Below are 20,219 nucleotides of genomic sequence, written 5' to 3' on the forward strand. Positions count from 1 at the left end.
TCATATGAGAATCATTTTAATGGTTTTTGTAGTGAGTGATTGCTTGGTTCATTTGTTAAAAGATTTTTTTTTTTAGTCATTTGGTTGTAACAACGTTTTACGAAGCATGGTTTGTCATGTGATGCTTTTGAATAAATAGGGAGTAATAGGCAAGCTTTATAAGATTGAAGCTGTTGCGTTTTGGATTTAAGCACACACTCACATAGAGATGATGCAAAGCAATATTTATTGAAAGACAAATACCAGATGTAAAGTGCTGAGTTTTACGCTTTTGAAAGAACAAACATTTTTTTCATAGGATTCTGAGGGCTGATTGCATCACTTGACATTACCATTAAAACATGCAGATACAAGCTGTTATTGAAAGATCAGTGCACCAAACAAACAAAACACTGCTGCACTGTAGAAAATGGAGCATGCAGTTCCTCAATCACAGCTCAGTGGAGATGGATCTGGTGAAGAAACTGACGTGATCCTGTAAGTAGAAACCGTGATCTCACAGCCGTTTAGTCACATCCTTTGAAGAAATTCCCTGTGTGACGACATGACTCTGAGGCTCTGTCCATGATGTCCCTGTTTGATTAGAACAAAAGGAAGTAATTAGACAACACAATTTTGTTGTATTTCTCTATTTTAGTCTCTTTAAATTAAGTTGTTTGTTTTAAATACACTTTATGGACAAAAGACATGAAGCTGGAAAAAAGACATGCAATAATTGATCCTGGGACAGATTCAAACCCAGGCCTCTGCACTGGCCATATTGCACATGAATTACATGCTCTAAACAGTGAGCTAAATCTGCACACATGAGTTTTCAGTGTGATTAATTTCATACACAGAAATGGATCCTGATTCCTTTTATAAAGCCTAACCAGCATCTCACAGAGAATTCTCTACTTCCATCATCAAAGGATCAAATCAAGGAATATTGTGGGAACAATGGTGTTCAGTCTGTACAGCAAAGTTAAGGATGGAATGAAACAGAGCACTGAAGCTGTGCTGGTGACTAATGATGGTACTGTTTTACAGTACATTTACAATGAATGCACCACATATAAGTTTCAGTTATTTATCTGACCTGTGTGTGTTGTGCTTTCCAGAAACTTACCTCCAGTAACCAGTCTGGATAACACAAGCAATATCATCAGTTATGTCATCGTCAGTGAAGGCTGCAAGTAAAAAAATAATCAATTTTTAATATGCAATCATTTTTAAAAGCAACACTTAAATAAGTAATGTCAATTTCCTTCTGCAACAATGACTCACCTTTACAGGAGGCATGGCACATATTTTTGGATGGGCATAATCCCGAATCACAGAACTTCCTGTCAGACAGCTGGAAGAGTCCGTAAAGGCCTTTGGATTCATCCTCCTCCTCACTGTTTGTTTCATCCTCGTCTTCCATTTCGCTGTCATCACGCTCCTCCCCACTAAACTTGTTCTTCTCATGTCTACCTGAGTGAGCGGCCGCCTTTGTCTTTTTACACCACCTGTGCTGTTTGACCCAAAGGTGGAGTTCATTGCGATGATAGTTGAGTTAATAGGGTCAGTAGCAGTGGTATTGGTCAGGTCAGTGGATGTTGAATTGGTGTTTGGTGGTGTGACTGCTCCATTGGTCATTTTGTTGGCTCCTGTTGCGGCGGGGACTGTTGGCTTTGGTGTTGCAGGGATGCAGTTGCCAAACGACTTGACCAAGTCTGTGTTCAGATGACACATCTTGTCCACTTCACAGATAACTGCAGCAAACAAGGAAGAAAGAAAAGATTAAAAAGGTGATAAGAGTCGTCTTCCATCAACCTCCAAAATACATAAAAAGACAACAGTGACAGAGACAAATGAGCTACCTTCAAAATGTGCCTTTGGTTTTACTTTAGGGACTATTGTTTTTCAGTCACTGGGACCATAAATCTTTATCTCATTGAATGCCAGATGAACAGACAAGTGAACAGACAAACTGGTCTAGGTTCTCCAGCATCCCTTCACAAGAGCGAAATGAACACTGAAGGAGCCTGAGAGAGACTGCTCTCTTTTATATGAAGCTCTTTGTAGTTATTTCTTAAAAGCACACTTTCATTTTGTGTTAATCTTGCATTTTTGTGTTCATTTTTGTTTTCCACATTACATGCTGCTATGCATGCACCATATTTAAGCTCACCTGTTGCCTCTTTCCCCCTGTCTCCCGGACAAGCAACGTGAGCTTCATATCAGTACTTTCTGTCGGAAAAGGTGAAAATGAAACGATTGTTGTGATGTCTTTTTAAATAAAATACATTTTCATTAAGTAAAAGAATTTTGCAAGACTTTGTTCTAAGGTCTATTTTTGTAAGAGAGGAGCTGAAAAATGGTTGCCTTTTCTTTATATGCAGAACCCATTCATTTGATTATAGTCTAAAGTGAAATCACTGGTTAAAAAACAATATTGACAGAAAAAGTACGGAAACAAATGTTTTTTTACATAATATGATGAAAACATTGCGATTATAAATGTAGCAAATACTTACCACGTTGGGCCACTTGATCGACTGCTAACTGAAAGAAATTGCTGTCTCTGTATGTTTGCAGATAGAGCCGGTGCATTTATATGTGATGGCTTTTAGCAGTGGACAAGCCTGTTTCACTGCTGCCTTTGTTGTATGGGGAGTTTCCCTTAATACACAGGAAATCTTTTAATGATGATGAAAGAACACACAAATGTGGTTTTGATTATTGTTATGCAATTGCTTATGGATTACATTATTTTACCTGGCCCATTTAGCATTAAATCATCCAACACCTGACTTTCACTGCTTTCATTGACTTGAACATCCCCATATGGAAAAGATATATATAAATCTTATAAAGTTTGTATCTGTCTTGTGTGAAACTTGTATGAAAAGCATACAAGAGTGAATACAGACATAAGATCCCTTGAAAAAATTATATAAATGAAAGTTGTATGTTTTGGACACTTACTAAAACAATATATGAAAGTAATGAGTAAATCATATAAGTTATTAATATTTCTTTTCCATATGGGTCAAGTCAACGCACCCAAAAGGATTATACAGGCACAGATGAGGGAGTAGACTTCACTGAAACTTTTGTGTTTGATGTATTTAGGAGGTGCAAAATGTTTCTCGGAACAGAGTGGAACAGATCTGAAGTCACAATGATGAAAGGTGTGATCGCACCTTTTACTAAGATGACTTTTATTTGCACCCCCCATCCCCTCCCTACTGTTTCTAAACAGTCTAAGCATATAAGATGATATCTGTTAAATCTTCTCACAAATTTCTCACAAAGTGCAAACATTCCCCATTAGGACTTGTGCTTCCGAAATGTCTGGCTGTAATTATCTTCACATTAGGAGAAACATCTGTTAGTCAGACCTTAACTTCATCTGGTTCACTACCACTATTACCTTTTTCCCACTAGTTACTAGGTTCAACTTGATTTGGGGGTTTTCCATTAGGTGGTAGTACTTGGTAGCAAGTATGTTTTTAGTACCTGCTTGGCCAGGATTCCAAATGAGCCGAGTCAGACCAAAAATTTGACATCAAAAGATTCTATACCACAGTCTGACAAAAAGCTATAGACTAAGCAGCAGATATACTATCGCCTGAACATCCTCCATTGTTGTGTTGTGCTTGTGTTGCATACAAATGACATCATGGGACTTTAGGCCACATTGCTATAGTGACCCCAAGGACATTGAGTTGGTACTCGGTCATAATGACAAATGACTGAACAGGGGCGACTAGAGTGACTAGGTTCTAGTGGGAGTGAGGCATATGTGTAGAGGAGCTGCCTGAATCATATCTCCCGTGAAAGATTGATAGAGAAAACTCAAGACAGAAGAGAAACAGTGAGACCAAGAATAACAGCATTGCATTGTCTTAGTTAACTATAGTAGAACTACTAAAAGTGAGTGAGGATAAACATAGCTACTTTTTATAAAGTAGGTGTCACGGTCTGCGGGAGGCAGACCGAATGGAGAATGAGTGGAGGACTCAAGTGCGGACACTGACAAGGAGACGGAATTAACTTTAACGAAAAACTAGCCTTTATTTGGAGCTGATAAGAGAGCATACAAAAATTAAGCAAACAGGCTGAGACCAAGCTAAGAAAACTTGGAATAAACTATGACAAGACTAGAGAGACTGTGAAAGCTATGCATGCTGAAAATACTTTAAAATGTGAAGGGACACTATGAAGTCTAAAACTAGACATGGGGAGGGGAACACAGATGACACCACACTGAACACAGGAAGACGGAGGGCTTAAATACACACACATATGAGGTGATCAGGGGAAGTGGAGACACATGAGGAAACAGCTGACTGGAATGAAAATAACGACGCCATAGTGGAAGTGAAAACTAAGTACATGGAAACAAGACTTCCAAAATAAACAGGAAACAGTAAGAGACACAGACATGACATAAATTTAACAAGTACCACAGAGACATAAAACATGACAGGTAGACATGAAGCTGGGAGACTTAGAACAGAGGAGAAGACACAAAAGGATCTGCAAAACAAAGGACTAACACAGCACTCCAGGCATCGGAACACTTAATAAGATAAACAAAACTCAAACCAGAACACGAATTACAAAAAAAATACAGTAATACTAAAACACTGGGTCACAGGGCCCAGTACCGTGACATCGGGGGACGCTTTTGGCGTTTTCATATAATGGCGTTCTAAGGTAGCTGGGATAGGCTTCACTCCACCCACGACCCTGGTAAGTGGAAGACAACGCATAGATAAATGATAAGGACTATTTTACTTTTCCTAGACATGAGAAAAATCAAATATCTTCAGCTCTTGATGATCAGCTTAATGATAACATCTAATGACCAAAAGAATTGCACGGGCGGTTGTTGCTGCACTGTATACACTATTTTCCTCTTTATGATGAGTTTTGCCAGCTTGTCAGAAATTATATATCCCCCCCCCAATGTTTTAAATGGTTCACTAATTTTAACTGGAAAATGATCTTCAATTACAACATTATTATTATTATTATTATTTATATGCAGAGGAATCATGAAGGAACAGAGACTCTTCCTTCTCTTTTTCATTATTATCACAAAAAAAGAAGAACACAAAGGGAAAGTAAAGTAAGAATGCACTAAAAGAAAGTGAACATTTTAAAACTTAAACAAAGATGCTGATGGTTTAATTCCCCCAAATTATGAGGAAGAAACACCTGAAAGGTTTGTTGTTCAATCCCTGGTTGCTGAAGTGTTCATGCCAAGGTATCCTTAAGCAAGATAGGGCTTTGGAGTTGACGTCACGCCGCAGTGCATTGTGGGATCGCGGCGCCATGCCAGTAGGCCAGAAAGCAAAACAAGCACACAGTGTTAGAGTGTTGGAATCGGGACTGCCAGAACCATGCTCAAAATCAGCGCAAAAGACAAAGGGCTGTATCGCGACCGATTGCGCCCAGACGCCAAGAGACGGTACTTTGAAAAAATTGCATGCATCGGTAATGTGGACCCGTATGAAATAAGGAAGTGGAGTGGAAACCCAGATGACCTACCGCCTTTGTCCTATCCCGATATCTTTGCATACCTTGTCTGTGGAGTCAGCGCATACACAGCAAACCAGTTTAAGAATTATACATCCCTGGAGGCCCACATCCAATTCACAAATGGCTGGGTGCAAGATTTGTCCATCTTTAAGCCTCCACGCTGCGAGTACGTTGTCGTTAAGACATAGGTAAGTCGGTTTGAACTTGATAACTTTCTAAACAACTTCCTTGTTACAGTTTTTGATTTGCACGTGCAACGTGCTGCTCTAAATAGCCTGTAATGTTTCATTTTGTGGTTCAAGATTGATGCCAGCTGTGTGTTGCCATGTAAATAGTTTGCATTTCATTTTTATGTACTTGCTAAGTACATGTGAACAGATCAAGAATAAAAAACAAACAAACAAATATACTATTCTTTTCTGTTTTATTGAAACTACTTCACACAAAGTACAATTATTTACAATGAACTACACATGCAACACAACAGCTTTATGAATAGTCAACAAGAGCAAGTTTCATTTGGCCCTGGTTTGACAACCACACTGGGGCACATATTCACCAAAACACAGCAAACCTTAACAATCTTATCGAGCAGTGTTGTGTTTATTTCTGCTCTGCCCTGTTCATTGCACACACAATACTTCGTCTGCCCTTTAGCTTCCGTGATGCTGTCTGTCCGCTCCCCACTTCTGTCAGATCTTCATCAATCACTTCTGCACAGGGCACACCTTCAGACTCTGCAGCTGCATAACAAAAGCCTGTAAGATAAAATTAGTGCATACACATAAGGTAAATGTACACCAATATTCCAATGACAGGTGTGTGATTCATCTGGAAGTTATGTGCGGATTAGTGTACAGTGATAGCAATTTAGTATGTTTTTAGAGCTCAAACCAACAAAAAGCTGGGGATTGCACAGAACTCGATATCCGCTCGTCTCACTGCTGCAATGCAAGCCTGACGTCTTTGTTTAGTAATATCGGATACATGGGATCCCTTACGTTGCCTCCAGGATGGAAAACGATGAAAAGAGAGCCCATTATCCAGCTTCTTGCCTTCACGATCGTGTGATCTAACGTTGCAACTGACAACACAACACGTACGAACCATAGCTGAAGCTGTATCCTGTGTCTGGCCTACTGTCATGGCGGAAGGGGGCGTGGCCCACCTCCCGTGACATCACGCTCCAAAGCCCTATATTGAATGCTGATAAGTACGTGAATGCCAGATAGAAAGTACTTAGGGAAAAAGTCACTATATGACAGTGTGTGGGAATGAGTGAATTATACTTGAGTGCTCAGTCAAAGTAGAAAAGGATTTTAAAAGAACTAGACTATTATAATTACTACTATAGGGTCCAAAGTGGAATATCTCATTCAGAAAGGTCACCTGAGGCAAAGTGTAAATAGGAGCTGAAACACATGGAAAGAGGTCCTTTATAATCTGCCAACTTCAAGGACAAACAGGAAAAAAGGAATATATGTGTTAACAGTAAGTCTTAACATTTGGTCCTGAGGTTTTACTGTATAAATATCTCAGTTTAATCCATTTTTATTTCATATGAGAATAATTTTAATGGTTTGCACAGTAGCCAATTGCTTGGTTTATTTCTGATTAATGAAATACCTTTAAGTCTCCTGGTTGGAGCAAAATTTTATCTCTCATGCTTTCAGGGTTATTTTTCGTATGGTGGTGCACATGTCGTGGTGTTAAATAAACGTGAAGCAACAGGTAGTCTTCATGAGATTGAAGCAGTTTTGTCATTACTATTAAAAGTACTATACATATATAATAACACAAACACAAAGATGCTGCAAGTCAATATTTATTGAAAGAAAAGAAATAGATGTAAAGCGTTGAGTTTTAGACTTTTGAAAAAGTAATCATTACTTTGTAGGAATTTGAGGGCTGATTAGGTCTATTGGCATTACTATTAAAACATACAGGTACAAAGCAACGGTTACTGAATGATCCACCAAACAAACAAACAAACAAACAAAAAATGCTGTTTGGTTGGTAATGGAGCATGCGGTTCCTCAATCACAGCTCACGGAAGGTGGATCTCATTAGGAAATTGTAGCAACCAAGATCTCACAGCCATTTAGTCACATTCCTCAAAGAAATCCCTGGTGCGACGACATGACTTCGAGGCACTTTTCATGATCTCCCTGTTTGATTAAAACAAAAGGCAGTTATTAGGCAACACAATAATGGTGTTCAATCCTTGCAGCAGTGTTAAAGACTAAATGCTTTGGAGACGTGATTATGGCCCAACACCTTACTGAATTTTTTAGCTGTTTTTCAGTATATGGATATTATGAATAAATCAGCAAATTAATGTATCACACAATAATATGACATTTTTTCAAAGCTTTGGTTATTTATCTGACCTATTTGTGTTGTGCTTTCCAGAAACTTACTTCCAGTAACCAGTCTTGACAACACAAGCAATATCATCAGTTATGTCATCATCAGTAAAAGCTGCAAGGAAAAAAGAAACCATTTTTAATATACACAATAAAAAAGCAACATTTAAACAGTAAATCTGTGTTTGCTTGTTTGCAAGGACTCACCTGTGCAGGAGGCATGGCACATACTTTTGGATGGACATAATCCCGAATCACAGAACTCTCTGTCAGACAGCTGAAAGAGCCCGTAAAGGTTTTTGGATTCGTCATCGTCCTCACTGCTCGTTTCATCCTCGTCTTCCATTTCACTGTCATCCTTGTGCTCCTCTTCACTAAACTTTTTCCCCTTCTCACTGTGTGAATCAGCATCACGCCTTCGTCTTTTCACGCCACTTGTGCTGTTTGACACAAAGGTTGTGTTCCCTGAGCTGATGGTGGAGTTGACAGTAGTTATAGTGTTAGTAGTAGCAGTAGTGGTGCTGGTCAGGTCTATGGTTGTTGAATTGGTGTTTGTCACTGTGGCTGCTCCAGTGATCGTATTGTTGCCTCCGCTTGTGGAGGGGGTTGTGACCACCGCTGGGTTTGGTGCGGTAGGGATGCACTTGCCAAATGACTTGACTAACTTGGTGTTCAGATCAGACCTCCTTTGTACTTCACAGATAACTGCAACAAACCATTCATGTCCACAAACAAGGACAAGAAAGTTTTACTTTGGTGGCTACTTTTTCAGTTATTATCCTCTGTGTTGTAGAAAAATTTCACTTTACAATTACATTATTGATGCAGTTGATAAAGACATTTAAATAGAAAAATTGCATGTTGCTAATATTACTTCACAAAGTATTTGCAGCTAAGATAAAGCTTTATTACTGATTCTGTATTTGCATGTTTAAAGTAAACAGTAAGTAATGTCATCAGATATATCAAATGCAATTAATGTTTTCCTCAAATATAGAAGAAGAATCAAGCAGCAGTCAACTTAAATAATTTTGTACCGCTAAGGTACAGCTTTGATCCTGATTTTCATGAGCACCAAAGTGATTTGTACTTTGACTCTGAAGGTTATGAAGATTCTTTGCTAAGTACCCAAAGCACATTTGAGCTCACCTGTTGCCAACGTTCTTTCCTTCAGTCTCCTGGGCAGATCAAGCATTTCACCGAGCTTTTCTCTGAGCTCGCATTTGGAAACGATCCGGCTCTCAGAAAAACTGGGCAGCAGAACTGCCACAGCCACCACAACAAGCAACTCGAGTTTCATGTCAGCAGTTTCTGAGGGAAAAAAGTGAAAATTACCTCCGCTTTGTATTTGTAGGTCTACAACAACAAAAAATGGTTAAAAAAATAACAACACTATAGAAAGTGAGGGAACAAACTGAAGTTTTTTTTTTTTTACATAATAGGAAAACAAATTATAATGACTAAAAAACGTTTTAAAATTAAATAAAAATTTTCTTACCACTTTGGTTGACCAGCTTGCCTTTTCACTGCGAGAATTTTCCCCCACCTGTGTATGTTTACAGACAGAGCCTGTGGGTTTATATATGATGCTAGGACCAGTGGGCCAGCCTGTTTTACTGCTGCGTTTGTTGTTTGGGGAGTTTCGCTTGGGAAAGGAAAAATTTTAACGCTGTCCAAACAATACACAAAAGCCCTCATGACATTAAATACTTATCACCTGAACATGACATTCAGATCTTTCATTGGCTTTAACAACATGTGACTGCATCTACGAGGAGTAACCATACTAGGTATAGACTTCTCTAAATGGTGAATATTCACAAGAGTGGAAGAGGTCTGAGGTCACAGTGATCGTGATCACTGGACACCAAAGTCAAACCAATTCATCTCTCTGTCTGCGTGACTGTTGCAGCCAAATTTGAAGTTTGAAATTTGACTTCAGTCACAGCTGTCGTGTATGTAGAGATAAAAAATAAAAGAGATAAAATTGCAAAGTGAAGCAAAAGATAAACAAAAAAATTAAATAACGGTATTCATAACTGTTCTAATTTTAACAGTTTACTGTTAAGTTTGTTTTCATTTACATAAAATGTATTCTTAACTTGTCCTAAGATGTTATAAGAAAATGTAATTGATTCCAAATTTCTTCACATCTGCATCATTTAAAACACAATTTTTTCTCCAGGATCATGTGTAATCTGCCAGCTTCAAGGCCAAGCAGGAAAAAAGTGTATGTGTTAAGGGTAAGTCTTAGCATTTGGTAAGAAGTTAAGCTAAAACGATCAGCTCACATTATTCAAAATTTTATTTCATATGAGAATCATTTTAATGGTTTGAATAGCCAATAAAATATTTTATTACTCTCCTTTTCTGAGTAATGCTTTGTAGGTTCTGCTTCTCATACTGGCACTCTCGTCTCATGTGGTCTTTTGAACAAATAAGAAGTAATAGATAAATTGAGTTTTGGCATAGCAATGAAAACATATGCAGCATGCCACTTAAATATAGAAAACACTGTTTCATGATGTTTAGCAGTTAATGGACCCTGTGGTTCTTTGATCACAGTGTAGCAGAGATGGACTAAATGAGGAAATTATTGTGATCTTGCAAGTAGAAACTGATCTTGCAGTCATTTAGTTGCATTCTTGTGGCAACCTGACTCTGAGGTACCGCACAATCTGCCTGTTTGATTAGAGAAAGTTATATTTCACTATTTTAGTTCCTGTTATACTAAATTCATTGTATTGGATTCAGTGCCAGCACTTATGTGTACCTTCCTTGGAACGAATGTGATGTCACAATGACACTGGCACACAAAAATCAAATAAATCCAATCAGTAACTATAAATGACATGTTGTAAGAAATTTCCAATCACAGCTGTTGGATATGGAGAGGAGCAAATATGTGAGTTATTTTATTCTGTGTCTGGGGAAAAGTTTGCTCATATTTGTCCAGCACTGACTCAGTTGGCAGAAGGGTAAAACTCAATAGTTTGTCATGATTATTTTTGCTGTGTCACTGTTTAAGCACATTGAATGGCATTACACATTTCCAGATACCCTGGAACACAAGGTAGACAAAACAATGATCTTTAGTTTCAGAAGAACCAGTTTAAATTACTCAATGTCCACTTAAAGAATAGCCTAGTCACTGTATCATGACAAGAGGGGCTTAAATGTCTTTAAAAATGTTTACTCGCTGACTTACCTGCACTCCACACAAAATGTAAAGTTATTTTATTATTTATATAGGCTTACAGTATTTAACTATAAATGAGATGTTAACCTGATTAATGTCATTGTATTTGAGTATTTGAGAATTGCAGAATGTATCTTCTTCCTGAAATATTCATAAGAGTGGAACAGATTTGAGTGACTCTGATTACTCAAAGCCAAAAAAATACCTTCTAGTCTGCATGACTGTTGCAGCCAAATTTAAAGAAATTCCCAGTCACAGCTGTCGTGTATGTAGAGAAATCAAAATATCAACTCTATTATTTTACTTCCTCCCTTTCGTCTTCATTGCAACAAAGATTCAATAAAGAAACATAAAGAAGAAAAAAGGGGGGAAAAGAAAAAATCACAATATGAAGCAAACAAACTATACAACTACTAAGATCAACAAACTAAACTAACAACTATACACACACAAATCAGAAAACGCTTCAGCAGTTATAAAACCTGGCAGAGAGTTCAGGGTAAAAATCTCTAAAAGGGATCGTCCCCTTTGGAGATGGTCCTGAGGGTGGTTGAGGAAATATCTTAAGATGGAATTGTAGGTGGTTGACAGCTTTTTGCCTCCTATTTAAAAATACTCATACTACTGAAAATTGTTTAAAGTATAAATATTTCATCTTTCCTTTGAAACTTCCATTTTTACTCTATTCAACTTTATTAACAGGAAAGTTTTTGTTAAATTTATCAGTTAAAGTACATAAATTCTACAGTTTTTTTCCCCTCAGTAGTCATTGCCAAATATCATATGTTGCAGTCTTATATATTGGCATACACATGGCACTTGCAAGTAAATACAAAATTCATTTTTTAAACAATGATTTCATTCATTGTGGGGGAAAAGGGGTCCCTATTATTTTACTTTACCATTTAGTAGGTCAACATGTATGCGTTAAGACTAAGTCTTAGCATTGGATCCTAAGCTCAGCTGAAAAGCTCAGTTCACATTATTCCAATTTTTATTTCATATGATAATCATTTTAATGGATTGAATGGTGAACATTTGCTTCGTTTATTTCTCGCCAATAAAATACATTATTAGTCTCCTTTTCTGAATAATGATTTGTGGGGTCCTGATTCCCATACTGGTGCTCTTCTCATGTGATGTTTTTGAACAAAGAAGTAATAGTTAGATTGAGTTTCGGCATGCCACTCAAATATAGAAAACGTTGGTTTTTTTTTTCATGATGTTTAGCAGGTAATGGACCGTGTGGTTCTTAGATTACAGTTCAGCGGATATGGACTTAATGAAAAAATTGTTGTGATCTTGTGACTGATCTCTCAGCCGTTTAGTTCCATTCCTGCGGCGACTTGAGTCTGAGGCACTCCTCACGATCTGCCTGTTTCATTAGAGAAAGTTATGTGTATTGAAGTATCAAGTTTCAAGCTTTGTTGTCATGTACAGATAAACAGTGTAGCCACATTTACCTGTAATGAAATTCTTGGGCTCGTAAATTACATGTTTCCAGGTAGCCTGGAACACAAGGCAGATGATAACAATGGTCTTTAGTTTCAGAAGAACCAGTTTAAATTACTCAGTGTTCACTTAAAGAATAGCCTAGTCATTGTGTGACGACAAGAGGGGGCTAACTTACCTACACTCCGCACAAAATGTAAAATTATTTATATAGTCTTACAGTGAGATCATCTACAAACAGGAGTGCATGGACTGTAAAAAACAACAACAACAAAAATAATGCTAATATAAAATCCAAATACAGTGAAAATAATTTATAGCACGTAAGACTTTATTTTACTGCAGTCAAATAAATTCAAAATTCTTGGAACAAGGATATAGAGAGTAATTTGTACTTTTAAAGCAGTGAGACCAAAAAACAGTAAAACATGCTCAGTTAGCTAGAGCTACTGAAGAGAAGCAAGGACAAACATATGTACTTTTTATGAAGGGGCTGCTAATTGTAAATGCAAGTTTCAAACAGCTAAATAATGTCAAAAAGTACACAAACATCCATCTGCTTGTGCTTGGCAAATTGATATTTGATAAACTGGAAGTTTAAATCTTACATGAAATGTCCTTAAGGTCATATGCTATCGTGGACTTTAACAGTTGATGTTGTGAAATGTCTTTAAACTTCAAATCAATGCTGTCCAGAGTTATAGTAAACTATAACGCTATATATAATGGTATAGTTTACTAAATTAATAACTCAAACTAAATGCAAATAAGTGAAATTACATTTTAGTTGATTGAAATTAAAAAATCAAAATAGACTTTAAAATATGTAAACTAACTGAAACGATTTTGTAAAAGTGGTAAACAGATACGATTATTAGTTTCTGTATTTTTTTTTCTGAAACTTACTAAATAAAAACAAAAGTAAAAACTAGAAAATATAAACTATAATCTGTATGACACCTCTGGCACTATGGTGGCTGAAATGCTCCAGCTGATAAGGTCCACTTTCCCTTTGCCATCGAACTTTGTGTGGCATAGATCCAAAAAACAAGCTCTAGTCTAAAATGTCCCCATCATTAAGCTATTTAAATCAAAACTTTCAAAAGGGCTTTTTTAATACCTATTCTGCTCTTGATGATCAGCTTCATGATAAAATCAAACTATCACATGACTGCAGGAATCTGGTAGCAAGCAACAAAATTGCAAGGCAGCACTCTATACCTTTTTGTGACGGGTTTCACTAGTGACTTACCAGCTTCTTCTAATAGCTCAGCTCTTTTGGCTCCCAGGTGGCTCTTCAGATTTTTTGTTTCTTAAATTAATTCATTACCAAAAATTAAATTAAAACTTAAAAGTAAAACTATGTGTAAAATGAGTGAATAGTATACAAAACAGACATTATATCAGATGTTTACTATTTATATGATCATAAAAAATAAATTTTGAAGTACAAAAACAAGCACACATCTGAATTTGACAAAAAGATCCATGTATACTTAATATTTATTAACCTTTAACTGTTTTACTAGAGTGAAACAGGACAGCTTATCACAAAATAAAATCTAACATAAGAAAAGCCAAGTCCCTCAGCTTTAAGCGGTTGATCCCGTTTATTCTCTCTGTCTTTGACTGCCCTGTTTTGGAGAGGATCCTCTCTCAGGGGGTTGAAATTTTACTGTCGTCAGTCATCTTCTCAAGTTTCCAGAATGTTTTCTTTGTATCAGATGTTCTCACTCTCTCTCTCATTTACACGTACAAAGAAGCACAAGGGAGGGAAATGAGCGTGTGGTGTGTCTGTAACCTCCCCTCCTTCCCTTCTGCTCAGTACAGGCCAATGACTGTTTGGTGCGAACACTCAGACGTCATCACACATCATGCAGTTGACCAATCATGTATGACTTGAATAGGAAAAAAAAGAGAGAGGAAGAAAAAAAAAGAAAAGTGTCTCAGGCTCCCAGGCAGGAACTGATTCTCGTTATTCACTTCAAAGAGTCATCTCTGAAAGTCGCTTCATTCACACCTGACACTTCACTACGGGTCAGGAAATATACATTTTTAAATATAAATATTGTAAGTGTCCTACATGTGGTGGTGTCGTTCCAAGATTGCTGGGTTGTATGTGTCACGGTGTAGGAGAAGAGGACCCAAACGCTGGATTCAGAAGCAAAACCATGTGCCTCATATATGAAAACTAAAAGTAAAAACTTCATTATTACTTTTTATGTCATTTTAAGCAGTGCATAAGTAAATGTAACTAGTTTATAACTAAAAAAAAAATCCCTATCTTACTCTCAATCAAGCTCAAGTCAATATGCTTATGAACAAAAATAAACACCAGAAAACAGTGCAGGGCATAGGCCCATGTGAGCTTTTAATGATGCAGTCAGGTCAAACTCTACAAGGCATCGGGATACAATGATTGTGCTTAAAAAACCTACAACTGCACTGTATAAATGTGTGAATGGACTTGCTCAAGCAAGGCAGAAAAGCCTCATGTAGACATTGCCCCACCGCACCATCATCTGAACTATCGAGGTCAGCTGAAGTTGTAAATGTGCTTTTTAAATGTCCAGGAAGGGATTGTTTTTAATCTGTCATCTTCAAGGGAAAACAGAAAAGTATATGTATATGTTATGGAGCTTCCCCCAGAATTAAATTTCAATGCATTTTATCTAAGATTACAGTGTGATTGCACATTGGTTAGAGGTAGAGTGTCTACTTTCCAAGTTCAAGTGTCTACTAGTATCATCTATTAATTGAAAAGTTGGTGGTCCCTGGTTGCTGTAGTCTGCAACCAGGGACCACCATTCATTATCTTGCCCAAGTATCCTTGGGCAAGATAATGAATGAACATAGAAAAAAGTGGACATAGATTTGAGCGCTTAGGCAGAGTTACAAAGCATTATAAAGGAACTAGTCCATTTAACATCTTTACGGGGGCCAATGTGGGAAACCTCATTAAGACATCATGTGAATTACTGAGGCCACCTGAGCAAAGCGTAAGAGAAAGTTGAAAGTTAATTAGTTGGTCAGCAGTTGTACAGTATATATACTGGGAATACAGCCAAATATTGTACCACACAGTCATGTAAAATTTATTTAAGCTTTTGGTTTAAGTTAATGAATTGTGAAATAAAAAGTGTCATATAGGCTTTTACAAGTCAACAAGTGCAAAAAAAAAAAATAACATAAAAGCCTCTGGAATTAATAATAGTACAGAAATAATGCCTCATCTGCATAAGAAAAATTACCAGCACTGTGTCAGCACGAGAGAAATTTATTTTGCAGTTCATCTGAAAAGATGCAGTTGCGCTTTGGGATCTTTTAAACATCATTAGGCGTATTGCTGCACGCTGTCTGTCCCATCTGTGAGTGCAGAACAAGCGCTCACAAAGCAGCAGCTCAGGGATGACGTCAAACACATGGGTCCTCTGTAGGCCTATAGGAAAACCCAGACATTTTTATCAATCTCGAAAATCCCCCCAGACGCCCCGGACAGAATGTGAAAAGAGGACATGTCCGGGGAAAAGAGGATGGCTGGTCAGCCTAAGTTAGTCAAGAAGTAAGAAGTGTTTGTGAACTAAAAATCCAGAATGTGGGATACTGTTTGTCAGGATTTGGACAGCCCAGTGTGTGCTCCCGATGCAGGGGAAACTAATTCTGCCGGGGAGACCTACCTTTGCACTTGTGCAGGCGAAGCCAATAGAAAGATATGCTTCATCCTATTTCTAGTATTTGGCTTGGAAGGAAGCTGGTTTGGAAACATATTCGTCGATGCTTTATCTTCTGCTTTGAGTTTATGTGGGAGCCCCGTCAAAAACCTGTCCATTATGTTAGCAGTGTCCACGTGTTTTTTTTTTTGGTTTTTTTTGGTGGGTTTTTTTGTTTTGTTTTTTGTATTCATACCATTTGCCATACCTCATCTGTGCAGGAGGTATGGCAAATGTTTGGATGGGCAATAACCGTCCAAACTAACTGGACATCATGAACATCAGTTCATGGGTTAAATTTTCTTTGCTTAAATTTCGTACTTCAAACAAGATACATTAAAGCTTAAAATGTATAGGGATTAATGCCTTTTTAAGTGGTGGGATTCTTTTTTGCATTCACATGGAATTCTTTCATATTTAGTTTTCATTTCCCCCCATTCATTTTCTTCTACAATAAAGTAACTGATTAACAAACAGTGACATGACAATTAAAGGAACTCAATGATTTGTTCAGATAATAAAACAAACACACAGTAGCCATAATCAAAATAGTTATGAGATTCTTTCCTGCAGTGTTGGTCCACTAGATGAACTATTAAGTGTAGGAAATTTCCCCCCGTGTATGTTTGCAGACAGATCCTTGAGTTAATAGATAATATATTTGACCCCTGACCAGCGTGTTTTCTGCTGCCTTTGTTGTGTGGGGAGTTTCCCTTGAAAAACCGGAAAATCTTTAGTGTTGACGAAACACTACACTTAAGTCCACATGACATAAAATACTTCTCACCTGAACATGACGTTCAAACCTTTCATTGACTTAAGTAAGATATGACAGCAGCTATTTGACTGTAAAGGAGTTGTGACTCTGATAAATCGGGGTATTATTGTGTTTTGGGGAGTTGCTGAGTGTATCTCCTTTTTTGAAAATGAAAATTCACACACAGATCTGAGATCATGATAATGATCATTACATTCCAAAGTCAAGCCAGCTCTTCCTCCGGACCACGAGACTGTTGAAGCCAAATTTTAAAAAAAAATCCCTGAGCAACAAGTGTATCAAGTAGGTTTTTCTCTGACTGAGGTAAAGGTTTCTCATATTTGTCTAGCACTTACTCAAATTGCAGAAGGGGCAGGGCTAGAGAGTTTCACATGGTTATCTTTGCTGTGTCACTTTTTAAACGCATTGAATGACATCAGAAGTTTCCAGGAAGTCTGACGATGAGGGACACAATAACAATGATCTTTAGTTTCAGAAGAACCAGTTTTAGATTACATAATGTTCACTTAGAGAACATCCTAGTCATGGTGTAACAAAAAGATGGGGTTAGGGTGGGTTATTCTACAAATAGAAGTGCATGAATAGAACTTAATGACATGGTAACTGAAACAAAACATACAATGAAAACAATTTAAAGCATATGAGAGTCCATTTTACTGCAGTCAGATAATTTTTGAATATGTAGCACAGGACTGGATAAACTGTTGGGGTTGTTACTCAAAGAAAGTAACCTATTACACATTCCTTGTTACTTTTCTTAAAAGTGTAGATCTCTCCATAATTTTCCTCCTCCTGAAGATCATCACACACCTGCAGCTGATCAAGCCTCGCCAGAGGAGCTACTTAGGAGTGTGGTGGAGCTCTCTTCGACGCTTGATCATTATGTGACTACCCGTCAGTGTTTTCAACATATCAGTAAGCGTAAGCTTGCTGCAGTTGGAAAGTGTCTAACGTCCGCCTCTGTTATTTCCCAGGAAGAGCCTGGAAATGAGAGTGCAGCAAGCACGGGGTGCATGGACACTTGGAAGCGAGGACACAGGGCACAGACACTGGGAGGAAGACACGGCACGGGGATTTATTGTTGTGTATTATTTACGTCACTGTACATAAACGCACTGCTTACATTGAAGGGTCCTGCATTTGGGCCCTTCTCCCAGCGCAGCTGTGACAGTTTTCTACATTCCACAGGACCTCAACTCCCAAAGTCTTTTCTATCTTTCTCTCACACTCCTAAAAGTACAGTGACCTGATACAACTTGAAAACATTCAAAATGCTGCTAAAAAATATTTTCCCCCTTCATTAATTTTTGTCACATTTACATGTTTTTAGATCTGGTTCCTGTCCCACACAGCAATGAATGTATTTGAAAGCAAATCTGGATTCTTGGCTCATGGTGCTTAGACATGCAGACTACAGCAGCCAGGGATTGAACTACAAACCTTTCAATTGGTAAATGACCTGCAACAGCCACTCCACACAGGCTCCTTCATGCATTTATAGACATTTTCACAATTCAAGTAACTTGCTACCAGTTCAGTTTTTTAAATTCCTTGGAATTTCAGACTTTCTGAAACTAAACAAGTTAAAAACAGATATCTGGAAGTTATTTTCTCTATAACTAGCCATATCAATCCTATAACAATGAGGGTGTTGCTGCTATTCTTGTAACTCTTTCTGAGCTGACCTGAACTACCAGTGTCACTGAAGAAAAAAAACTAAAAAAAAAAAACCCAAAAATCTTTTATTTAGCTGCTAATACAACACCTCTAATACAACACCTCTCACTTTATTTCTCACAATCTCGCCTGATGATGTCTGGTGAGCAGCACTCTAGTTAAACATTGAATCTACACTAGTCTCAAACTCTTCTCTCCCGGCTTTGTTTGTTTTCTGTAACTTTATTCCTCTACATCTCTCAGTGACAAATGAATTTTCTGAAAATCTCTGAAAATTCTAAATCAAATCAAAACACAAATGTTTCTGTTCACTCCACATTAACAAACAACAATCTTTTTTCGCCAGCACTGAATTTTTCTAGACTGGACAAAGAGGGAATTGCATCCCATTATCCCAACTGTTTTATCAGTGACTGCTTTGGTTCCTTTTCTCAGCTTCAAATCAAGTCACATTTTTTCCATCACCTTAAAATCAGACCCTTTTTAAAGGGGTGCATCCCTGAATCCACTGTTAAGCCCAACAGTCATTTCAGTGCAACTAAATGCTAAATATTTAGTTTCTCAGTTTGTTAAAGGTTTCGCTACTCCAACTAATGAGTTGCTAGTGAGTTTTGTAATTAAAGATGAAACTCGGGAAGAGAGCCCGTTTAGTGTCCAACGGTGTTCTGTCAGCACTTGTCTCGCACAGGCTCAATCAGTTCAAGATAATGTAACAAAATATTTGGCACTGTAAGCCACAGTATTTTGCTGCATCTTTCACACTAATGGATGTTACGGACATTGACAAACTGATATTAGAGTGTATTCATATTACAGGACGGTACAGTATTGTTAGGTTTGAAAGCCTCATGTCTTCCCTCCAAACATACCTCTTGTCATTGTGGCCAAATAGCTGAATCTTTGTCTCCTCTGACCATTAAAATTTTTCCAGAAGGTATTTGGCTTGCCCATGCGACCTGCTGCAAATTTAAGTTGAGCTTTAGTTGAAGGTGTTTGGAGTGGGGGTTCTTTCTTGGTTGGCACCGTCTGAATCCATGATGATGTACAGTTCAGATTACTGTGGACAGTGATGCTGTTTCCAGTTCATAGCAGGTTTGAACATCCTAATCAGTTTCCTATCATTAGAGGGTTTAAGTCTTCTACCAGACTATGGCAAAGTCATGCCACATCCAAGTAACATCCATATGTACAATTCTTTGAACCAATGATCTTGGAATCTACAGTTGTTTAAAAAATGGCTCCAAGATACCCTCCCAACATGTGCAATTCTACCGTTCTTCTTCTTCTTGAATTGTCAGTGAGTTGCTCAATTGGGTTTTCCAATTGTTCTGACTATTAACCAGTCCAATAAATCATTTTATGCCGGTAAAGAGAAACTACCAGTTCTAGTCAATCATGATCATTAACGAGAAGATAATAGGCCTTCAACAACACTTGTTAAAATATTTAAGTGAGCAAGCGCATATGTTTCTAGTCTCGATGTATGTGTGATGGCCACACCTGCAGCATCACAACTCTGA

At 37.7% G+C, this 20,219-nt stretch overlaps 2 protein-coding genes across 2 annotated transcripts; both read right to left on the bottom strand.

The window, feature by feature from the left end:
* Positions 1–207: 207 nt before the first annotated feature.
* Positions 208–2,586, bottom strand: LOC113031546 (alpha-lactalbumin-like). Its single transcript, XM_026183696.2, has 5 exons — positions 2,502–2,586; positions 2,156–2,214; positions 1,267–1,736; positions 1,109–1,169; positions 208–573 (listed from the first exon to the last, which is right to left on the bottom strand). The coding sequence occupies exons 3-5, from the start codon at positions 1,403–1,405 to the stop codon at positions 507–509; spliced, it is 267 nt and encodes an 88-aa protein (XP_026039481.1). The 5' UTR covers positions 1,406–1,736; positions 2,156–2,214; positions 2,502–2,586; the 3' UTR covers positions 208–506.
* A 4,740-nt stretch (positions 2,587–7,326) lies between these two features.
* Positions 7,327–9,557, bottom strand: LOC113031540 (uncharacterized). Its single transcript, XM_026183690.2, has 5 exons — positions 9,382–9,557; positions 9,033–9,194; positions 8,091–8,588; positions 7,938–7,998; positions 7,327–7,685 (listed from the first exon to the last, which is right to left on the bottom strand). Exons 2-5 carry the CDS (start codon positions 9,181–9,183, stop codon positions 7,619–7,621), a joined length of 777 nt encoding a protein of 258 aa, XP_026039475.1. The 5' UTR covers positions 9,184–9,194; positions 9,382–9,557; the 3' UTR covers positions 7,327–7,618.
* Between the last annotated feature and the right edge of the window lie 10,662 nt (positions 9,558–20,219).

The sequence above is a fragment of the Astatotilapia calliptera genome, chromosome 11 (assembly GCF_964374335.1).
Source record: "Astatotilapia calliptera chromosome 11, fAstCal68.1, whole genome shotgun sequence".
NCBI classification, from domain to species: domain Eukaryota; kingdom Metazoa; phylum Chordata; class Actinopteri; order Cichliformes; family Cichlidae; genus Astatotilapia; species Astatotilapia calliptera.

What these genes read in the sequence shown, in the direction of transcription:
- LOC113031546 (XM_026183696.2), bottom strand. Translation starts at nt 1,405, where the DNA reads ATGGAAGACGAGGATGAAACAAACAGTGAGGAGGAGGATGAATCCAAA. An exon ending in GTGCCATGCCTCCTGTAAAG is followed by an intron (nt 1,170 to 1,266) that starts GTGAGTCATTGT and finishes TTTTACTTGCAG; the next exon opens with CCTTCACTGACGATGACATA. An exon ending in ATCCAGACTGGTTACTGGAG is followed by an intron (nt 574 to 1,108) that starts GTAAGTTTCTGG and finishes CTAATCAAACAG; the next exon opens with GGACATCATGGACAGAGCCT.
- LOC113031540 (XM_026183690.2), bottom strand. Translation starts at nt 9,183, where the DNA reads ATGAAACTCGAGTTGCTTGTTGTGGTGGCTGTGGCAGTTCTGCTGCCC. An exon ending in GGAAAGAACGTTGGCAACAG is followed by an intron (nt 8,589 to 9,032) that starts GTGAGCTCAAAT and finishes GGTTTGTTGCAG; the next exon opens with TTATCTGTGAAGTACAAAGG. An exon ending in GTGCCATGCCTCCTGCACAG is followed by an intron (nt 7,999 to 8,090) that starts GTGAGTCCTTGC and finishes TTTTCCTTGCAG; the next exon opens with CTTTTACTGATGATGACATA.